The following is a 22,436-nucleotide window of genomic DNA, read 5'->3' on the forward strand; positions in this document are numbered from 1 at the left end:
ATGACAAGCACTCCAATGGGGGATGCAGGTGCCCGAGAAGCACGGCGCCAAATTCTCACCACACACCCCGCCACCAGCCCCGTATCCAAAAGAGCTAACCTCTGTGAGACCAGTTGAAAAAAACTCCCCTCGGCCGGCGCCGCGGCTCACTAGGCTAATCCTCCGCCTTGCGGCGCTGGCACACGGGGTTCTAGTCCCGGTCGGGGCACCGGATTCTGTCCCGGTTGCCCCTCTTCCAGGCCAGCTCTCTGCTGTGGCCAGGGAGTGCAGTGGAGGATGGCCCAGATCCTTGAGCCCTGCACCCACATGAGACCGGGAGAAGCACCTGGCTCCTGCCATCAGATCAGTGCGGTGCGCCGGCCACAGCACACTGGCTGCGGCGGCCATTGGAGGGTGAACCAACGGCAAAGGAAGACCTTTCTCTCTGTCTCTCTTTCTCACTGTCCACTCTGCCTGTCCAAAAAAACAAACAACCTCCTCTCAACATTGTAAGCCAAAGCTCTACTGTGCTAACTTCTGGGCGGCTGCCTAAATTAGCACATGACATTGGAATCATCAGCGCCACCCCCCCCCCCCAGAAAAGCCCATAACGGAGACAAGTCACAGCATCTACAATGAACCATCCAAGCAATCCTCACACAAAAATACAGCAAGTGATACTCTGCTCTATCCTGAAATTTCCCTAAAGGTATTTTGCTCACGCTCCTTCCAAAAACAAATTGTAAAATATTGCTATGTAAAATTTGACATGGGAGATGCCCTATAGAATTAGCTCTAGCACTAATACAAAAATAATCCATGAAGGCCCTCTCTTAATTTTCTTTCATTCAACAAAGCTGTACCGAGCACGTTTCAAACCCTAGAGAGACACGCAGGAAGGCAGTAACTGCACATACAAGCAGCCAGGACTTAGCACCAGTACTGCAAATACCCTGTGGCATATTTGAACCACAAAACCCAGCTTGTTCATGGGCAGTCTTTCCAAGTTGAGAGTTAATTAGTTCCAGTTAGATCAGCCTGGAAGTTCCCTCCACCCTTTCTCTCCAAGCATCATTCCTACCTGGACTTTGCTCATCAGGTAGCTACCAGCAGACACCAAGGGGCGAGAGCAGCGCTTCTCAAACTCCAAGCTGCACACCAGTCACACCTGGAGATCTTGCTCACGTTCAAATCCAGAGTCAAGGGAGGAGCCGTGGGCTTTGCAGCCCTAATTGGCTCCAGGTAGTGCCAACTGTGGCAGCCCCGAGGACCACACTTGGAGTAGCAAGAAATTAGAGCTCTCAGGTTTTCCTGAACGCCGACTTCTGAAGGCACGTGATTGCAGTGGGGTGAGTGGATGGCTACAAGGCTAGGGCAGGGGGGCTGAAAGCATTTGAGTCGTTAGAGACAGCATGGGGCTGACCGGCAACTGAGGTGTCAGTGCTGCTGCCTCGCTGAACAAAAACCTAAAAACAGAGCTAGGAAGCCAAGGACGGACCTGCTTCAGAGACAAGAACAAAGGAGATGGAGATGGAAGTTCTGGGAGTCACGCTAATCTGGCTACAGGTTGCCAAGTCTCTGCGTTTCCTTCAGGCTTGGGGTCCCATGCAAGCAGCCACCTTCAACGTGCGTTGTCCAGGCTGGGGGGCTCCCATTATCCCCAGGCCCCTCCTGCCCTGGCCCAGCAGCACCGAGGGGTGCTATGTGCACTTGCCAGAGGTGTCCTGGCGATGCCATCCTCAAGGTGGGAGTACCGCTGGAGGAGACACAGCCCCAGACTCAGGGTTGCTGAGCAAGCGCGAGTCCAGAGACGTTGCCATCCTGATAGGGTATCTGATGCCGCGGCCGCCAGCATGGACACGGAGCGTGACCCTGTGCTGTGCTGGGACCATCAGCGCAATCACCTCGTCTTTCTTGGAGCACGGGCCTGTGGAGGGCCGGGCTCCGTCCTGTTCTGCTTGGCGTTTCCAGCTGCTGGCTCGTTGTCAGTGCTCCTGAAGCAAGAATAGGTGCAGGGAGGAAGGACGCTCAAGGTCACAGCCAATGCCTCCTAGCAGTGATCCCCTTGCCAAAGACAGCAGGTGTCCTGCAGAATGTTTGCCAGGCCCTAATCACAGAAGACGGACCAGCCCCTCCTCCCCAGCATCAGAGTAGACAGGGACATTGGCCTCGGTGTGCACACAGCAAATCCTTGGAGAAATACCCTGTGCCAGCTCTCTGGGAGCCATCGAGTACTCCCTGGTGCTCCCCGGATGCCTCAGCCATACAATGGGGCACTGGGCTCCTGCAGAGCGCGCAGCCTGGGATTGTCCCCACTCCAGAACAGGACCCAGGAGCTGCTTCCCTTCACGCCGCGTCCGCCTGGTGCCTCCCAGCCCTTGGGCAGAACTCCTCGTCCTCCCTTACTCGGTTCAATGTCCAGGCTTGTTCATAGATCCTGGAAGTCGGCTCTGTGTCCTGGAGGTAGGGGGAGGGAGGGAGGGATTTGACAACCCCCCCCCCCCGAACATTTTGTGAGCACTGGGCGGAAATGAATACACCCTCAAGGCACCTGTTCCTTTCCATTCATCTTCCCTGTCCCCACCCAAAACCTGTAAGTGCTCAGTTTCTAAAACTGGAAAGAAACACAAAAGCATCCATCTTTCAGTGTTTGAGGAACACGTCAGACCTATGGAGCCGAAGGGATGGTAAAAACGACACCAAACTCTTCCTGCTATGCCCGCTGCATTCTCCACCAGGTGTCTTTCCATGCTAGCAGCCTGAGCGCAAGGTGTATTAATTAGCAGCAATGCCCGAGTGGTCTCACTCTCTATGTTGTTAAAAATAAATAATAATTTAAGAGAGAGGGGGGTAGATATGGGGGAGGAGGAAAGAATTTCTATCTAGTGGTTCACTCCCCAAATGCCCACAACAGCCAAAGTTGAGGATCTCCCATTTGCTGGTTCCTTCCCAAGTGCTCATAACAGTCAGGGCTGGGTCAGGCTAAGCCAGGAGCACAGAACCAGAAACTCAATCAGGGTCTTTCTCATGGGTGGCAGGGACCCAGGTGCTTTAGCCCATCCTCTGCCCCCCACCACCCCCATCCCTGCCCCATGTGCCTCTGCAGGAAGCTGGAAGCCAGGCACCCACACTGCTGTGCCAAGAGCCCATCCCCAACAACACGGCATTGTGATCCAGTTGTGCCTCAGTATCTGTGGGCATTGGCTCCAGGACCTTCCTTGGAGAGCAAAAGCCACAGGTGCCCAAGTCCCTTATATAATAAAACGGTGTAGTATTTGCACACAACATATGCACATCCTCCCACACACAGTTCAATCATCTCTAGACTACTTATAACATCTAATACAAGGCAGATACTATTCAAATAGTCACACTGTATCATTTTGGAAATAACGACAAGAGGAAAAAAAATACGTGTTCAATACAGGCACACTTCTGCTTTTTCCAAAAACAGGGCCAACCGTATGGACGGCACAGGATGGTTCAATCCAGCTAATCAGCAAATGCGCAACCTCTCATGGTGATCATCTTTGTGGGGAGAACACTTCTTACCGTGTGGATTTCAAAATTACAACACATTAACTACAGCTATCCTGCTGTACAACAGATCTCTTCAAGTTGCTGCTCCTGTCAGGCTGTAAACACCACCCTTTGGCCCACTCCTTCCTGTCCTCTGCCTACTTTTCCTTTAATGTTGATGCTAATATTGCATCACCTGAGATGTGCTGCGGTGAGCACTTGGAGCTGTCTCCAGCCTCACCACACTGAGCGAACAGCTGGCCAGAATTGAAGCGAGCGCTGCCCAAAGACCCCAGCTCATCTGCCTGATTTGGGCCAACTTAACACATTTCAGGGGAAGATATTGTGGCCTTTTCAGGGAGAGTAAAACTTTCTCAGGGATGAGAAAAGAAAAACGAAATGAGTGAACATGTTCATGTATGTGTGAACCCCACAGTACCCTGTGTAAACTAAGGATCCCTGAAGAAAAGAACAGCAGGCAAGAAACACCCACCACCTGACTGGTAATGACTTTTTTAAGGTGCCTTGCCTATATTTGCTTATTTCACCCAAGTGAGCACGGTGGCAGAAAAAGATACTTGTGTCCATTTTACAGAGGAGAAAACTGAGGGTTGGCCTCGGGTCACTAGCCTGGAGTATGGATCAGTCGGTAGGTGGTGGAGCTGGGATTTGACCTGGGAGAGGGTTTGGCACCAGTAACCATGCTCTTCGCTACTCTGATTTTGGATGGAAACAGGGTCAAGATCAGGAAGTAGGCTCACCACCCTAGGGAGGAGGCAAGGGAAGACCGCCACACCTCGGGCCCTGAGGTTCGGGTCTTCAGGCCGGGAGGAGAGGGAGGAAATCTCCTGTCTCTGAACTGAAGGGAGGCACGTTCCTGACGCCCAGGGAGTGGCGCAATATTGGGAACCAAGGCGAGGACGCGCGCCCGGGCTCGGCGTCTCCACCCGCCCGCCCCCGCGCCTCAGCACGCGGGAACATTAGCCGTGGCAAGCCTCGGGCCCAGTGCTGTGATCCAACCCGGGAAATTAAACAGCTCGCAGGGAACGCAACTTAGCCCGTGGAAGGTGCCTGCAGCTGGCGGTTAACACCGGCGGTAAGAGGATCAACGCCTCGTCCGCTGGCTTAAAAAGGGGGTGGGGGTGAGAAGCGTGCGCGCTCGCTTTTCCCCATTGACGTTAGTTAATTTGGATGATAAGGGTCGGTGTTTAATCCCTTTGTGTGCGAGTGAATGTACTGAAATCGGCAACCCTGGAGAGGGCACCGGCGGCTGGCACAGCAAGCTGCGGGAGGGTGCGGGTAGTGTCCAATCTGGCGTGAAGTAGAAAAGAAACGCCGCGAGGAGCCTGGAAGCAAGACCGAGGGGGACCCCCTAGGGGTGTGCGCTGCAGTCCGACCCCCACCCCTTCCAGGGCCGCAGCAGGTGGGCCGCTCGCTTCCCCCAGGCCGGGCACGTCCCGGGCTTGGCTCTGCGCCCTGGAGCTCCGCAGGTCCCACCGGCGAGCGGGGCTGCGCCCTGCCCACCTCAGCCAAGGAGTGACCCCACGGAAGCGAGAGACGGGGCCCTACCATTGTCCAGCTACGCAGAGAGCGTGCGGGCGGGGGCGGAGGAAAGAAGGGAAGGAGATGGAAGGAGAGGTCTTGGCTGTTCCCAGATGGAAAAGATTAGAAGATGGCCAGAGCTCGGTGGCTCCAGAGGGGGGCCATAAAACAAAACCCATTTTTATCGTTTCCATCTGCACTAACGCTCACCCACCACCCACATCCCGCCAGCCCAGAGCCCCCCGAGTGCGGGCTCCCGGGTAGCAAACGGGAGCGAGGCCCCTCCGCGGGGGAGGAGGCCGCGGGCCGCGGGGCCCGGCTGCCCGCAGAGGCGCAGGAGGCCCGGAGCGTTCCCAGCCGCCGCCGCCCCCCTCCTCCCCCTCGGGCCCGTCCAGCAACTTTCCTCCCTGGTTTCTGTCCGTGCCTTCCCTCCCTCCTCCTCCCCCGATATCTCCTCTTTCTAAAACCATAAAAAAGAGATCAACTTCCCTAACTTCACGGGGGCCCTTTTCAGTGACAAATATTGATGCCCAAAGTGTCTGCGCTCTCCCGCCCCCGAACGTTGAGAAAAGGCGCCCGCGAAAGGGGGACATAAAAAGTTAACAATGCTGTGAAAATATGTTTGCAGAAAATAGACAATCGTTGGATTAAACGTATTCAAGTATGAAATAATGCCTTTTTGTGTCAAAACTTGGGCGATGGGCGGGTACAAAAGTTCCCTGTGGCAGCTACTTGCTCCCTTTGTGAGCCGTGCGCTTTGGCGTCTCCACTTAGGCGCATTACCCAGAGCCGTCTGAGCGCGATTGTTTCTCCCTTTCTAATGACATTTACCGGATCAAAACATGCTGTTAATTCGATCAGAAGGCTTCACCCTCCCTGACAAAGCCACAATAATTTCTCCTGAAGTTTGTTAAATTGACCAAAATTAGGCAAATGAATAGGGGTCTGTGGGCGCCCGGGCTCGCAGGTGACGTCGCATAATGCTCGCCTGGGCCAGCTGCATTGCCCCTTTGATTCTCGGCCCACTCTTCCCCGTGCTGCCCCCCGGCCCCCGCACCCCCACCCCCCTCGCGCGCGCGAGCACACACACACACACACACACACACACACACTCACAGACACACGCACGCACGCCTGTCTCTCCTCCCCCACCCCCTGGCGTTATTAAAATTTAGCCCGATGAAACTATTCACACTTTTCAATGGACATTTTCCTATAGGATAATAGGCTACAAATTGAGCCTCTTCCCCCCTCGAGGAGGGAGCCGGAGGGGGGCGGAAAAGAAAGCCAGCGACGTGGTCAGGGCGTAGGGGGGGAGCGTCGCGTGCCAAAGACCGGCGGGAGGAGCGAGGCGAGGCGGGAGCCTCGTGTGCCAGCCGCAGCCCCACACCTGCCGGGATGTCCGCACAAATGAAGCGGGGTAAACAAAAAGGGGGGAGACGGACGTGTCACCAAGTCGTGTGAGAAAAGCCTGGGAACAAACGGGGCGCCTCCGTCTCCAAGAGCTCTCCCTTGAACCCGGCGGAACAGCCTATTAAAGGCTTACTTAATTACTTTAATGACTCTGGACAGGCTTTAAAACGCACTCGGCGCTGGGACGGCGGGCTTGCTGGGATTTGTAAACAGGCGATCGTGTGAGGCTCAGCGGTGCGACTGAAGCAGGCGACACTGTTTTGTGAGGGTCCTCGCCCCCCGGTGCCCGTGGCCGCTGCGCGCCGGCGCTCCGCGCCAGACCCTGCTGCAGGCGCAGGCTCGCCCTCCCGCCCCAGTTTACCGCCTCCTTTTCCCCGCCGGGGCTGTTGCCATGCAAATGTTAGTCCCCGGCCGATCACGTGTCCTTTGAAGGGCCACGTGGATTAACAAAGCTGATCTGCCCCCAGATCGCCCCCCTCGGCTGCTAAAAATTTTTTTTCTTAACTTCTTTAAAACTGATCTTGAATGCATACATCCTCCAAACGCAGCTCCCCTAATCCTATGGAATAATTCAACTCGTGAATGCACTTGGAGACCTAAATGACCGCTTTATAAGGCAGTCCCTCGGAGCGGGGAGGCTGCAGTCTACCTGGGACACTCGAGGAGGCACACGAGGAGGTGGGAAGCGGACGGGTGCCTGGCGCCACCGCCTCTCGCGAGGGCGCGTCCTGACCAGCATGTCAGACAGGCTCAAGGAACGCAAAGTGAGTCGGCTGGGCCCAAGCGGTCCTTGCGCCCTGGTGGTGCAGGCGTCTCACTGACCCGTCGGCAGCCGAGCCGAACCGACGGCAGGGCAGGGACGTGGCCGCACTGAACTTTGCGTGTCGAGGAATTCCGGGAGGTTTGGGAAGGGACTGGAGATGGAGGAGATTTCTCAACCGGAGAAAAACCCACGCCCAGAAACTGTGGCCACCACCCCAAAGCCCCGGCGCCCAGCTTGGCTGAGTGGCCCGAGCGGAGAGGGTGGCTGCGAGGGGTGCGCGCCGGGCTGGCGGGAGAGGGCAGGGCTCCTCGGGCCTGAGGGCGGACAGGCAGGGGTCGCTTCCTCGGGCAGACCTCTGAGAGGAACACAGCTCGCCGCTCCTGTGTGGCCCTGCCTCGGTGACCCCGTGGGCAATGCCAGTCTAAAACCGCCAAACCTCTGTTCGCAGAGAACCCCCGTTTCTCATAAAGTGATAGAAAAGCGGAGGCGGGACCGGATCAACCGCTGCTTGAACGAGCTGGGCAAGACGGTGCCCATGGCCCTGGCGAAGCAGGTAACCGTGGGCACCTGGGAACCGGGTGCCAGGCGCTGGGAGCGCTCCGCTGCCGCTCGGGGAGGCGTTGCATGCGGGGGCCTTCAGTGCAGGCCTCCCTCTCCGAGTGCCTGCGCGCCGAGCGAGCACCCCCCCGGTGGCCCCCCGGGCGCACACCGCAGCAGCAGCGCCCTGCTCGCCGGCCCTCTGCAGATAAAACCCGTGTCCGCCCAGCCTGCTGGGGCCGGCCTGCGCCCTCGGGGCCGCTGCGAGGAGCCCTTTCCCCTTTTACAGAGTTCCGGAAAGCTGGAGAAAGCGGAGATCCTCGAGATGACCGTTCAGTACCTGAGAGCCCTGCACTCCGCGGATTTTCCCCGGGGAAGGGAAAAAGGTGGGCGCGGCTGTGGGGAGGGAAAGCTGGGTGGCAAGCGTGCGCCGCGCGGAGCCCTGGGCGCTGTCGAGCGCTCCCGACGGGGCTGCAACGGTCTGCGGGAGCGGAGAGGGCGCAACTGGTTTCCAGGGCTGCCCGTTCCGACGATCTCAGGTTGGGTGGGTGGGTCTGGCTCTTAGGGAAAAGGAGGTCGTTTGCTTGCTTTTCCAGTCTCTGGACTGCAGGAAGGAGAGGGCAGGCCTCCAGTGGCAACTTGGGCCAGCACATGTGATGGGAGGTGCCCCGCACCCACCTCGGACTCCCCGTGGGGAAGGAGCTGCTCAGGGTTCTCCCCTCCGTCTTTCCCGTCCCTCCAGCAGAACTCCTGGCGGAGTTTGCCAACTACTTCCACTACGGCTACCACGAGTGCATGAAGAACCTGGTGCATTACCTCACCACTGTGGAGAGGATGGAGACCAAGGACACCAAGTACGCGCGCATCCTCGCCTTCCTGCAGTCCAAGGCCCGCCTGGGCGCCGAGCCCACCTTCCCGCCGCTCGGCTCCCTTCCGGAGACGGATTTCTCCTACCAGCTGCACCCGGCGGGGCCCGAGTTCGCCGGCCACAACCCCGGCGAGGCCGCTGTGTTCCCGCAGGGCGCTGCCTCGGGGCCTTTTCCCTGGCCGCACGGCGCGGCCCGCAGCCCCGCGCTGCCCTACCTGCCCAGCGCGCCGGTGCCGCTCTCTAGCCCCGCGCAGCAGCACAGCCCCTTCCTGGCGCCCGTGCAGGGTCTGGACCGGCATTACCTCAACCTCATCGGCCACGCGCACCCCAATGCCCTCAACCTGCACACGCCTCAGCACCCCCCGGTGCTCTGACGCCCACTGGTCCGCCAGATCGCTTTGCGCGTGGGGCGCTGCTGGGGAGAAATGCTGTATATACTGTACAGGTGTAAATAACGGGCCCCAAACACTGGCGGAGGCGGGGGGCAAGACCAGGGACGAATGAATTTTCGAAAGGGTCTCCCCTGGCAATAAACGTTTTCTCATAAAGACCCACAGAGGTGGATTTCTTTGTTACCCTCTGCTCATCCACAACGCAACCCCTCTGAGAAGCCAAGGGCGCGAAGCTAATAGGGTCCCAGGGACCGCTCCCAGGAATTTCCTTTTTTTTGGGGGGGGGGGGGAGGCTTGCTGCGGAGTGTGAGGCGCGGGGGAGCTAAATAGGGACTTAAGCAGAGTTCCAGGCACCGCTTGCGGGCGTGATTGGAGGCCTCCCGGGAGCGCCAGACTGCACCCGCCCCGCGCACGTCTTGGGCACTTGCCTGGGAGAAGGGCGGAGGCTAGGCACAAGGGCTGGCTTTTGGCTCTCAGAAAATACAAATCGAAGGACCCGCCCCAGACTGGCATTAGCAGTCTTTGGCGGGCTGGGACCTGGGCGCTCTTCCCACCCCGAGGCACGTCGCCCGACGCGCGCGCACAACACGCTCGCGGGTCTGGCACGCGGCGAAACCCAGGCGTTCTGGACGCGCGGCTGTGTGCACAGGCTTAACGAGTGATGGGTAAAAGAAACAAATTTTTTAGTTAAAAAAAAAAAAAAGACGTGAAACTACACCGGTGGAAGTCTTCTATCTTTGAAAGATCGCTACTCCGCTCCTGAGCGCTAAAGGAAGCCGGCTTGGCCTTTTGCGCACAGATTGGCTGGGCTTCAGGGCGCTGGGCAACCGGGGCAGAGGGCTGCTCCGGCCGGCAGGGAGGTGCGCTCGCCCTGGGGTGGGGACAGGGGCGTGTTCCCCGAGGCGATCCCCACCATCCGGCCCCCTCTGCCTTCCCCCAGAACACCGTGAGGAAAACCTGTCGTCTAGGCAAGACGCGGCGAGCCACTTTTTAGGGGGCTCTGGATTTCAGTTCCAGTGGATCTGTGTTTTACTCACAAAATCGCCATGCATTTAAAATAGCAAGCTGACATTATGTTTTTTTCTAAGACCCAAACAAGCAAAATGGGCCTTCATTTAAATAGGTAAGATAAATGAAGTATCCAAATGTCTAAAGCTGTGTAACTTATTTGAACTTTTATTCCCATTAACTTTGATGCCCTTTAAATAAATAATTCAAAATTATGTAGCATGTTCTCCTCTTCAGAGACCATTTAACTAAACAGTGGTGATTTGCTTTTTTCCAGATTAACTGAAGGACAGTAAATGAACTTATTCCATTTCTCTGGACAGGGTTTAAGAGAGCTCTGACCTGCACTGTTTACTGAGGTCATGAAATGGAATGGCCCACAGGTTGAAAACCATCAAACTGCATTATGCACAGACAGGCGCGTGCATACACACACACACACACACACACACACGGCCATCATTACCTTGTTCATAAAATGAAAAGGTGTATATATGTGTGTTTGGGAGGAGCCGAATCTATAAACTTTAGGAAAGGAGTTGCACGTAGGGTTTCTTAAAATATCCATAAAATGCGAGCTATCTGCTCTCTTACAAGCTGATGGAGTTGGCGCCTGGAAGTTCGGGTAGACCGGATAACACATCTACACTGAGCAAAACAGGATCAAGACAAATTATGCAGAAGTGGGAGAGCGGATGGCGTCCATTATTGGAACACATGTCCTACACCCATTTTCATTGGTGCTGGATACAGAATCTGAAGGCGGCCTTTCAGGAGGCATTGAGCCCATCTGAATTCCCTTCGGCAGTGAAGCATTAAAGATATAGCGTTGCCCTGGAAATATAAATTATTAATATATTCAGCATTTTTGTCACTTCTCAACTGTTAACCAAATTAGACAAAACTTTCTTTTACTAAGTAGATTTTCTCTTTGGGATTAGCTTTGGGAACGCACAGGGCCACCACAGTAAAAACTTTGGTCATTTACATATAATTTTTGCAAACTTCCACTGGTCCATGACAGTCTTTGTACCTCAAATGTTGGTATTCTTGATTTTTTTTTCTTTCTCATTTAACTGCAAGGGATAAAACCCTGCTTTGGATTTACAATGACTTTGGGATAAAAGTCTCCCTCCCCCTCTCTCCTTCCTCCTTTCTATGTGTGTGTGTGTGTGTGTGTGTGTGTGTGTGTCTTTTTCTGAAACTTTCATCTGAAGTCCCAGTTCTACAGGCATGGCCAAAAGTCACACTTGGAATAGTCTGACTTTGCAAAAGAGTGAATGTGTCACTACAGAATGGGATGGATTCAAATCAGATGGGGACTTTAATGTGTTCTTCCTCCAGCTCTCCCTGACAACACGTTACCTCCAGCCCCTCTGCCCCCAGACTCCCCCACCCTGGCCCCCCCCACCCCGTCTGAGTCTCTTATGCCCAATCCATCCACTGTTCCTTTAAGTAAGTTGTATAGTAATGGTTTCCAAGAGGGGCCCGACCAAACCCAGAAATAACAAAAAAACAAAAACCACTGGGTTTGGCTGGAGGTGACCCATTGTGCGGCCTTCTGAAAGGGGCAGTCTCTCGTTTCTTGGGCTTCATCCTTGAGTGGGCAAGAATAAAAATAATCATCCCCATGAAATCAAAGGTTTTCTCCAGAGGCTTCGGGCACAAAGCTGATGGCTGGTGAGCTGGATCCGTCCCCATGGCTCTGCAGGGCTGCAACTGGTAGCTTCCAGGCCTTCAAGCCGCCTCGGCGGGACGGGCAGTAATACAGAGCTCACTTGTGCTTCCAAGCGTTATTGAACAAAGACAGCCAGCCCCCTGTAGCAGCAGCCCCCACCCCCAGTCTGCTAGGCTGCTAGAAACCAGAAAGGGGGGAGCTGCCGTTGACAGTGGCAGAGCCCACAAAGTCGGGGGACTCCTAGGAATGCGGTTGTCAGTGTCTGCATAGAGAAGCAAGAAAAGGAGATGATGGGGGGACCAAGCAGGAGCTCAACGAGTGTTTGTGGAATGACTGAATGAACTGCCTCACAGTGTTGAGTTGCTGGGGAATCTGCATGGGGTCCTTGCCCGCCATCTTGTTTCTACCCTCAGCCTCCTCCACTATCAGAGACGGGAAATTGTATATACCCCACCTCGCCCCGAAATCTGTGGTGTATCCACACACTGAGACGCATTGGAAGGAGCAATTGCCCGGCCTTTGCCTAGGAAGTCTACCTTGTGCTCTGCAGTGGGAGACAGTGTGTGGATGCTTGGCTAAGGGGCTCACTCTTGCTGCAGGCCCCAAGTCCAGGATTTGGATTCAGAACTAGCTGTGGAAAAGCCCCGAGGCTGGGCTGGGCAGGGCTGGGCTGGGCTGGGCTCCATGAGTTCAGCAGAATTTGTCTTGCTGGAGCCACACTGCCTAGATTTGCATTCCAGCTTGGCCGGCCGCTGTGTGGCTCTGGCAACTTGCTAAGTGTCTCTGTGTGTCTCATCATCTGAAACAGAGATGTGAAAAGTGCATATCCTATAGGGTTGCCATGGGGGTTAAGTGAGTTGGCGTAGTCGAAGCACTCTGGATAGTGTCTGCACCAGCGTGGGTAGTCAGTAACTGGTATCAATAAGAAGAATCCATTCCTTCCCCCTTTCCAAAGAGTCAGGTCCTTGGGGCCACCTCAAACAGAAACAAGATGCTGAGGTCCATCATGGGAAAAAAAAAAAAAAAAAAAAAAAAACACCTCTTTAATCCCAGGCCATTTTTTCAACTCTAAGACTTGCTTTAGAACAAGACACTTTTCTTCACTTGGGGACTGTGGATCTCCAGTTCTCTCCCATGATTGATCTTGAGGCTATGAGTTCTACTGCAAGCTCTCATTGATCATCAGAGCCCCTCCAGTAACTGTAGAATGCTCTCGCTCCTTTCTACACAGAAATTTGCCCTTATAGTATTACACATCAGTTCTTTCTCTCTCTCTCTCTCTTTTTCCTTTCTACACAGAAATTTGCCCTTATATTATTACAATCAGTTCTCTCTCTCTCTTTTTTTTTTTTTTTTTTGATAGGCAGAGTAGACAGTGAGAGAGAGAGAAAGGTCTTCCTTTTTGCCGTTGGTTCACCCTCCAGTGGCCACTGTGGCTGGCACACTGCAGCCAGCGCACTGCGCTGATCCGAAGGCAGGAGCCAGGTGCTTCTCCTGGTCTCCCATGGGGTGCAGGGCCCAAGCACTTGGGCCATCCTCCACTGCACTCCCAGGCCACAGCAGAGAGCTGGCCTGGAAGAGGGGCAACTGGGACAGAATCCGGCGCCCCGATTGGGACTAGAACCTGAGGTGCCGGCGCCGCAGGTGGAGAATTAGCCTACTGAGCCGAGGCACCAGCCCTTACACATCAGTTCTCATACTTGCACTCCCCATTCCCCCTCCAGCTACACTTTCTTGTGCCTACTACGATACGTGGCCATTGCAACACAGCGGGCATGAACTAATCTGAGTGTTCAGATGCACACTCTGTGGCAGTTACATGCCCTTGTCAGCACTGCCCCCCATTTTCTCCCCTTCCAGTTTTTCCCTTTGATCTATCCTACTCTTTACCTGCTAACCCACCCCTGGCTTGGGGGCCAGTCCTGAGGTTTCAGCCCTTGTGTAGGGAAAAGGCCTACATCAAGACCCCCAGCTCCCTGTGTTCAGTTTCTCGACTCTCACCCCCTGTCTCATTTACCCTTTGGGTTTCATCCCCTAGTTCCTTGGCTCCTGATACCTGTCTTTTCAGTATCTGTGGCCTGGTTAAGAATTGGGATGTATTGGGGGGGGCTGGAGTTAGGAGGAACTTTGATTTCCCAGTGTGCATTGCTGCAGGGAGGGATCTCACTAAAGCAGCACCCTAACATGGCTCAGCACTGCTTTCATATTCTGTAGATGCCTGACTGTGGGGGTTTGGAAAGGACCCAGGTGTGCCTCCTTCTCTTTGGGCAGCAACCTGCTCACAGGAGGCGGGGAAACACCCCCTGCTGGGCTGCTTGTAGGACTTGTGGCTTTTCCTGTGCTTTTCATACCTAAGTTTAAGTCTAAGAGGAAGGGTTGCAAGCCCACTGTCGCCATCCACTCACATCTTCCACTCAGCTGCAATAAACGTTTTTATCTGTACAGGACACCTATGTCTATATGAGGGAGCCTCACAAAGCTTACGAAAATGCGTATTATGGAAAAACTTGCGTGAATTTCAAAACATGCTTGCACCACAAGAAACTTACCTTTTAATTCCTTTTTCCACCAACTTTGGGATATACCTTTGTATCTCAGAAGGTTCTGAGCAGAGTAAAATGGGAAAATGAGTTTTATTTTTTGGATACCCTAAAACCCCAGAATCTGAGTGCTGATATGTGCAGCTAGGACTGGAGATAAACACACACACACACACACACACACACACACCCCTGCATGCATTAAACATTACAGGCCAGAAGCACTGCACACATGTATGCCCAGGGCACCTGCCTCTGCACACAGGTATCCACATGAATGGAAAAAGTGGCCACAGACATGAGCCACCCACTGAACCCAACTGTCAGGTTAGAGCTTGAGGGACCCAACTATTCTGGCTTGCTTGGAAGATGAGAAACAACCATTGTGAAGGTCTACAGATCCTGCTATGTTCATTGACCAGACCCCTGTATGGTAGCTGAGCTGAATCAAAACAGAAGCAGTGTTAGGCATTTTTTAATTTTGAGATTTATTTTTATTGATTTGAAAGGCAGAGTTAGAAGAGAGAGAGAGAGATATCTTCTATCTGCTGGTTCACTCCCCAAATGGCCACTGGGCCAGGCCAAAGCCAGGAACAAGGAGCTAGGAGCCTTTTCTGGGTCTCCCATGCAGGTGCCAAGAGCCCAAGACCTGAGCCATCTTCCACTGCTTTCCAAGGTACATTAGCAGGAGGCTGGATCAGAAGTAGAGCAGCTGGGACTTGAACTGGTGCCCATAGGGGATGCCAGCATCACAGGCAGCAGCTTTACCCACTATGCCACAGTGCTGGCCCCTCTTAGGCAGTTTTATGCTGAACAGTGGCATGGAAGATGGTGGGAAACTGACTGAAATGATGGATTCTGAGAGTGGGAAAATTAATGAAGCAGAACTCTGGCCTAAGTAGAAGGAGAGGATGAGGGGAGAAAGGACCCTGAGACAACTGAGAACCTGAGCATTTGTTGCTATTCCTATTGCCGATGAGCCTCATTTACTGTGTTAGCTTAAAAGTGAGAGTCAATAGAAATATATTAGTAAAAACTATAAATACAATGAAACTTTCTTACCACAAGATTTCTAGGAAACCTTCTGCAACATTTTCAATGACACAGATGTAAGCCTCCTCTATCATTTCTCTGTTATAGTTATTTCAGTAGAGCCCTTTCACTGTAAAACATTTTCATTTTCCACCCACTAGTATCAAGACTTCATTTTTTATATAAATATTCTTTCAATTTTATTTTCAACAGAATATTAAATTTGTGAGGGAAGAACACTGTAGTGTAACAGGGTACAGCCACTTCTTGGGATGCCCACATCCCATATCAGAGCACCAGTCCAAGTCCAGTCTACTCTGCTTCTGATCTGGCTTCCTGCTAATGCACCTAGGAGAAAGAAAATGAAGGCTCAAATGCGTGGACGCCTTCCACCCATGTGGGAGACCCAGATGGAAGTTCTGGCTCCTGGCCAATCTGGCCCAGCCCTGGTTTTTGTGGGCATGTGGGGAGTGAAACAGCAGAGGGATGAATCTCTCTGTCTCTGTCTCTCTCTCTCTCTGTTTCTCTCTCTCTCTCTTCCACTGCCTTTCAAATAATGAGAAATAAATAAACATTAAAAAAATACAGGGGCCACTACTGTAGCTCAATGGGTAAAGCTGCCACTTGAGACAAGACCCAGGTGCTCTGCTTTTGATCCAGCACCCTGCTAATACACCTGGGAAAGCAGCAGTTGATGGCCCAAGTATCTGAGTCCCTGCCACTCCTATGAGAGACCTGGCTTTGGCCTGGCCAACTCTGGATGTTGTAGCCATTAGGGAAGTGAACCACATGAAACTTGCTCTCTTGCTCTCTCTCTCCCTCTCCATCACTCTGCCTTTCAAATAAACAATGTTTTTTTTTTAAAAAAAATAGTATGCTAAGTTTTCTTGAAAAAAATATAATTTGTGGTCTAGCTTTTTTCTTTCTAATACACCATTAAGTGTAATTAGTTAAGAAAATAAATACTATAGAGGGTAGCCATGAGAAAATGGGTGCAAGTTGTAGGACTACAAGTTAAAATATTTCTCTGTACCTTTTGGATATATCATGTGCTCTATGCACAGCTATAATTGCAAACCAAACAGTCCTAGCAATTCTGGGGGGAAGTCTAATAAAGCCAGTTCCAGGTACTTGTAGAAGCTATTTTGGAAAAAAAAATCGGAGTGAGCACCATTTGAAAATTTCTAATTTGGCCACAAGTCACAAGTAGTAAGTGTGGAGGGTCCTGAAGAAGCCCTGATTTCACAAACCCTTCCTACCCTGGCTTACAGCAAAGAGGTGGACATGAACACACGGAATGTCATCTGAACTATACCATAGCGAACGCAGCATGGGGCACATGAGCTAAATAACAGCTCTCCCGGCATTGAACCTCAGGCTGATGATGGCCTGAGCACATGAGGGAAGGCTGCGGGGGGAAACATTTCATTTCTACCTCAATAACTTCATAGGAAAGAACCTGTGCTAAGAATTCCTTAGAATGCAATTTCAAGTAGAAACATCACTCTACTGACACTAGAACTATGTTAACTATTTCCTTGATTTTTTTTTTTAAAACACACACACACATTAGTCAATGAGACAACATTTACCAACCTTTCAAATTTCATATTAGAGAAGGAGCCAGCAGGGGAGGTGACCGTGCGCCCTGAGGGTTGGCTTTCTGGAGGCAATCCTGCCCGAGCAGCATCACGTGACTTTCTGGGGGCAGCACGGCCAGCCGCTGCTGTGGGTGAAGACAACATGTGACCGTGTGACCCAGTGGCACTGCACCTGACGATGGCCTTCTGGCATCAGGCGTTTGCTGTCACTTGCCAACTTCTTCCCAACAAGCCTTAAGGTCAATGTTTCCACCCGACTTGGTGATACTTTGACACGACATGATAAACCTGACCTTTGTGGGGGGAAGCTGCAGGGCTCAAGAACTGACCTGAATTCGGGGGAGGAAAGGCAGCCTGTACTCGCTATGCAGCTGCTTAAAGCCTCGTGGAGGTGTCCAGTCACCCTGAAGCTATCACAGGGAAAGTTATTGGACAGTTAAACTCTACCCAAATCAACATGGAAATGTTTCCACTCCTCCCTTCTTTCTCTATCTTACCCCAGCTCCCAGCTTTTCTTCTCCTACACAGTAGGATTCAGTTAAGCTGAAGGGTTCTTTGGAGGCCCTCAGTCCAGGCAAAGCATCCTAGGCAACAGAGGGGGACGCACTCTGATCTTATTTACAGACCTAGCCTCACCTCGAAGGAGCCTCCCCCAGTCTGTCATCCCCCAACTTCACCCTCCATCAGTCTCTCCCTTCTCCCGAACCCCACTCCCACTCATTTCCAAGCCCTCTGCCACAGCCACAGCCCAGGCTGCCGATGCCCCCTTCAGATGCCTGTCCCCAGTTCCTACCTGTTCTCCAAGCCTCCCTTTTTGCTTTCTCTAATTCATTTTCAACATAGCAGCCAGAGTAATTTAAAATGAAAACAAAACAAAAACACAATTCTGAAATCCTTCCGTTTAAGATTATTCAATGTCTTCCTAGTAGTCTTAACATAAAGTCCATGTTCCTTGTGCGGCCTTGCCTCTGACCCCTGCATCCTGCACGGACCTCCACTGCCTGCTACTCCAGAGTTGACACGGGGGCATGCTGACTTCTTTCATTCCTTGGTGGACAGAACTCTTATGGGCCCGATTACTGTGATTGCCACTTTCGCGAGGCAAGGGGTCAGCACACCCAGACCTGCTGGCTCTTTGTTAACAAGACATTGACCTCCTTTGGTGAAGGGACAGTTATCATGGCAGGCACATTGAACCCATTCATCCAACTCTGTCTGTGAAACAACTTTGGAAACTCTACGTACACAGCATGAGCAAAGTTACATGAAATCTATGCTCTATGGTTTTCGGGACTTCTCTTAATGCTTGTAATCAAATATCATTATGTGGGACCTTAGTTATTATTATCACTAAGAATGGTGATTAAGAACATGGATGGGGCCAGTTGTTGTGGCTTAGTGGGTAAAGCCACCGCCTTTGGTGCCTACATCCCACATGAGCACTGGTTCGTGTCCTGGCTGCTCTATTTTCCATCCAGCTCCCTGCTAATGGCCTTGGAAAGCAGCAGGAGGTGGCCCAAGTGTTTAGGCCCCTGCACCCACAGGGGAGACCTGGATGAAGCTCCTGGCTCCTGGCTTTGGTCTGGCCCAGCCCTGGCCATTGTGGCCATTTGGGAAGTAAACCAGGAGATGGAAGGTCTATCTCTCCCTTTCTCTCTGTAACTCTTTCAAATAAATGAATAAATCTTAAAAAAGAAAAATAACACGGGCTGTGGAACACACCTGCTTGGGCTAGAATTTGCCATGTTCTAGTTGTATAGCCTTGAACAAACTGTTTAACAGCTCTGTGCTTTGGTTCCCATCAGTTAAATTAAACAGCCATGCCAATCCCATTGGTTGATGGGAGGATTAAATGAGTTAATAGAGCAGTGCTGATTAATAGACTGTACCCTGTAGCTGTCAACTGTTTTAACCAAAATCTTCATGAGATTCCTATATGGACCAAAAATGTTTCCCTTAAAATTGGTGACCCATTCACAATATTGAATTTTTGAAAAAGGAATTATCTTGTCAGTTCATTGCCCTTTTTCCTTGAACCAGTCTTAATTTTCATATTTTCCTTTTGGTATCAGAGAAGAGAGCAGGTGAGAGAAAAGGAAAAAGGGAGATTTCCTTAGGCCTTGCTAAGTGCTGGTGACAGGTCTAGAAGTTTCAAACACAAAGAGTTCAGAGCAGCTGCCTTGTTGCAGTAGAGTGACAGCATTTGTTTTAAAGCAGCTTTTATACAGCAATCCCCCTGTTTGGGGTGGCCGGCTGGAAATGCAGAGGGGCTCCGTCCCCCAAGGGTGTCCCTTGAGGCCTCCCCTGACCTGTGTTGGAGCTCTTACCCATGGTCACACCACTGAGTGTCCGCAGGAACCTGTGCAGCAGCTAGCATCACCCATGGTTTGCAGATGACGGCTGACTCAGTCTCCCCAAAGCAGAGCCAGGATTTCAACGAGAGCCAGCCCAGCACCCTTTCTCTTACGCAGTCACTGCCACAATCAGGAACTTCTTCACACTTTCTTAAAATAGTGTGCTCTGGGTATCAGTTTAGGAATACTCTTTGCTTGTGTAAAATCGTGATCCTCTGTGACTTCAAAATTGGGCAGTGGGATTGAAGCCCATGGGCATTCTCTAAAATCCAGGTTTCAGAAAAGAAAATTACTTTTTAAAACTTCAGGGGTTGGGGTTGTGGCATAATCAGTAAAGCCACAGTCTGTAGTGCCGGCATCCCATATGAGCACAGTTCGAGTCCCAACTGCTCCACTTCCAATACAGCTCTCTGCTAATGCACCTGGGAAAGCAGTAGAAGCTGGCCCAGGTCCTCAGGCCCCTGCACCAACATAGGAGACCCAGTGAAGCTCCTGGCTTTGGCCTGGTCCATCCCCAGGCCATTGCAGCCATTTCCATTTGGTGAGTGAACCAGAAGATGGAAGATCTCCCTCTCCCTCCCCCTCTCCATTTCCCTCTCCCTCTCTCTCTTCTTCTCCCTCTCCCTTTTTCAACTCTGCCTTTCAAATAAATAAACTAAATTCTTTTCAAAAAAGCTCATGGAACTAAAAGATATGTTTATAAAAGCATAAAACTATAAAAAGGGTATTTGCGAATGGTAGAAACTTGGAAACACACAAGAAAGTATAAAGAGGAAAAAAAGCACCTATGATGTCACCATCAATATATAAGCTCCGTTGACACTTTTATACATGTCATTAAAACCTTCCTAGGAACAACTTTTAAATAGCTAATTCATTTATATGGAGCAAAGTGTTAAAACTACAAAAGGGTATGCAATGAAAAGTCAGTCCTCTTCCAATGTCTGTTCCCAACCATCCAGTGCCCCTCCTAGGAGGCAGTTATAGTTTTCTTTTTTTAATACATCTAAAAAATATGTAGTCAAAGAGCAGGGATTTGGCCTAGCAGTTACACTACAGGCTGGGATATCCTAGCGCTGTGTCAGAACGCCTGGGGTTCAAGTCTCATCCCTGCCTCCTCAATCCAGGTGCCTGGGAGGCAGCCAGTGATGACTCAAGTGGTTGGGTCCCTGCTACCCACATGGGAAACCTGGATTGAGTTCCCAGCTCCCAACGCTGCCTGGCCCAATCCTAGCCCTTGTGGACATTTGGCGAATTCACCAGAAGATGGGAACTCTGTGTCTGTCTGCTTCTCCAGACAGACAAACTGAGTAATTGTTAAATTCCAATTATAGAAGCTGGGGCATCGTTTTAGTAAGTACAGCCCGTATCTTGTTTTCCCTGCTCTCTAGATCTGAGTAGCCTCTCATCTTCTTTAACATCGCGTCTCGTCCCCAGCATTTCACACGCGTTCAGATCGCTGTGGAGGCCAGATAAAATCACCTCTCTCATTCAGGTTGCTGCTGCGGCTGCATCCAGCGTGAGTGATCGAGTTCTTGAAACTTCTGAGACTGTCCATAAACACCCCCCGAGGAGAGCCAGGAAACCACACATGCATGACACTGGGGACCCCTTCTGCAGGACTGCACGTGTGTTAGTAGAGATGGCCCACATCACGGCTCTGTGTACAACATCCTTGCCATAAACCAACTCTCGAAGCAGTAGGGCTTCGTGTAAATCAAACCTGCCCACTCCCACTCCCTTCTGATTCTGTCTTCCACAACACTTCCGGTTTCCTGAATGTACCCCCCACCTCCCTGCCTCTGTGTGTTCTCTCTGTTCTGACTACCAAGCCATGCCACCACCTCAGTCCCCTCAACCTGCTTCTTTAGGGGCAAATCCTGACTTCCTCTCTAAGATGGAGCTGGCAGCTCTTTTGGAAATTCTTCTCTGATGTGCCCACCTCTATCTCCATATCTCATTATAATGCCATATCTATGTGTTCCTCGTGACAACCTGGGCAAAATTCCTAGCATTCATTTAATAGATGACTAAGTGCCTATTCACACCAGGGACCGAGAAAATGACAAGTAAGGCAAGCGAGGTCCTGGCAGCAGTTACAGTCTGTTGGAGTTAGGGATTGAGTAAGTCATTACTAAAATAGGATAAGCGTTAGGACGTTCAGGGTGCCTGGGGTAGGGCGAATACAGGGCTGAGGTTCCACACGGTCCAGGTGCTGCTGAGAAAGTGACATTCCAGCTGATAGCAGAAGAAAGTGCAGGAATTAACCAGGAGAGTCGAGGAAGGAAAGGAAACAGAAAAGCTTCAAGTAGACAGAAAAATCTCTGTGAGGCCTCAAAGCATGGAAGAGGAGCTTCTGAGGGATGCGTGGCTGTCTCGTAGGGCCACACAGCTGTTTTAACACTTGATTCGATCACCTCTTAGAGAGAACGCTCTGCTTGCAGTGTGGAGAAAGAGCTGGAGAAGAGCCAGCCTGGAGAGGGGGGCCCAGTGTCTGTCCCATTTCCCTGGGATTTCTCTAGGAAGAGCTGGAGCCCGGTGGTCAGTGAATTTGGTTTCCTAATTCTCACTGCTTGTGCGGACCGCCTTGACCCCAGCTTCTATACAAAGTGCTAGTACAGTCATATTCTTAGCCCCAGAATGTAGCAGAATGTGGCAAACAGTAGGGGAATAGAAACCATCGTTTCAGTAATGTAAACTACATACGTATAGGAGTGAAGACCTGAAGTAACCATGACCAAATCACATTGCTAAGTTAGGGTGACAAGACTAGGAATGTTGGAGAAGAGAATAAAAATAATAAAATGGGGGTGGCAATGTGGTGTAGTAAGCTAATCTTCAACCTATGGCACCAGTATCCCGTGTGGGCGCCAGTTTGTGTCCCGGCTGCTCCTCCTCCAATCCAGCTCTCTGCTATGGTCTGGGAAGGCAGCAGAAGATGGCCCAAGTGCTTGGGTCCTTGCACCTGTGTGGGAGACCTGGAGGAAGCTCCTGGCTCTGGACTGGCTCAGCTCCAGCCTTTGCGGCCATTTGGGGAGTGAGGCAGCAGATAGAAGACCTTTCTCTCTGTCTCTCCCTGTGTCTGAAACTTTTCCTCTCAAATAAATAAATAATTTTAAAAAATAATAAAAGCCTAATAAGACTTAAACACTTTAAAAAATCTTTCTATTGTGAAATTAAGCAAAGATATGTAAAATCACTTCAAGCAAA

General features: G+C 51.7%; 2 protein-coding genes across 6 annotated transcripts in view; one reads left to right on the top strand and one right to left on the bottom strand.

Annotated features, from left to right (window-relative positions):
- Nucleotides 1–6,682: 6,682 nt before the first annotated feature.
- HELT (helt bHLH transcription factor) lies at nucleotides 6,683–9,206 on the top strand. 2 transcript variants are annotated; one of them, XM_051833099.3, is made up of 4 exons: nucleotides 6,683–7,217; nucleotides 7,665–7,769; nucleotides 8,043–8,139; nucleotides 8,496–9,206. In XM_051833099.3, the coding sequence occupies exons 1-4, from the start codon at nucleotides 7,191–7,193 to the stop codon at nucleotides 8,993–8,995; spliced, it is 729 nt and encodes a 242-aa protein (XP_051689059.3). In that variant the 5' UTR covers nucleotides 6,683–7,190; the 3' UTR covers nucleotides 8,996–9,206. The 2 variants fall into 2 exon arrangements, with proteins under 2 accessions (XP_051689059.3, XP_017196423.4); XM_017340934.4 differs by having other exon boundaries at nucleotides 6,687–7,217; nucleotides 8,499–9,206.
- A 1,005-nt stretch (nucleotides 9,207–10,211) lies between these two features.
- Nucleotides 10,212–22,436, bottom strand: part of LOC138848482 (uncharacterized) — a 100,820-nt gene continuing 88,595 nt past the window's right edge. The window contains exons 4-5 of one of the 4 annotated variants that reach the window (XM_089325758.1): nucleotides 16,868–16,997; nucleotides 10,212–10,855 (exon numbers count right to left, since the gene is read on the bottom strand). In XM_089325758.1, coding sequence (XP_089181884.1) covers nucleotides 16,961–16,997 — 37 coding nt within the window. In that variant the 3' untranslated portion in view covers nucleotides 10,212–10,855; nucleotides 16,868–16,960. Of the gene's footprint in view, nucleotides 10,856–15,511; nucleotides 15,620–16,867; nucleotides 16,998–22,436 lie in introns of those variants that run through there. The other 3 variants (XR_011386312.2, XM_089325759.1, XM_089325760.1) reach the window with 3 other exon arrangements.

Source organism: Oryctolagus cuniculus, chromosome 2, assembly GCF_051225735.1.
Source record: "Oryctolagus cuniculus isolate XC-2025 breed Fujian yellow rabbit chromosome 2, ASM5122573v1, whole genome shotgun sequence".
In the NCBI taxonomy this organism is placed as follows: Eukaryota; Metazoa; Chordata; class Mammalia; order Lagomorpha; family Leporidae; genus Oryctolagus; species Oryctolagus cuniculus.

Coding starts and splice junctions, on each gene's coding strand:
- HELT (XM_051833099.3), top strand. CDS start 7,191: ATGTCAGACAGGCTCAAGGAACGCAAA. Junction 7,218..7,664: donor ACAGGCTCAAGGAACGCAAA/GTGAGTCGGCTG, acceptor CTCTGTTCGCAG/AGAACCCCCGTTTCTCATAA. Junction 8,140..8,495: donor TCCCCGGGGAAGGGAAAAAG/GTGGGCGCGGCT, acceptor CCGTCCCTCCAG/CAGAACTCCTGGCGGAGTTT.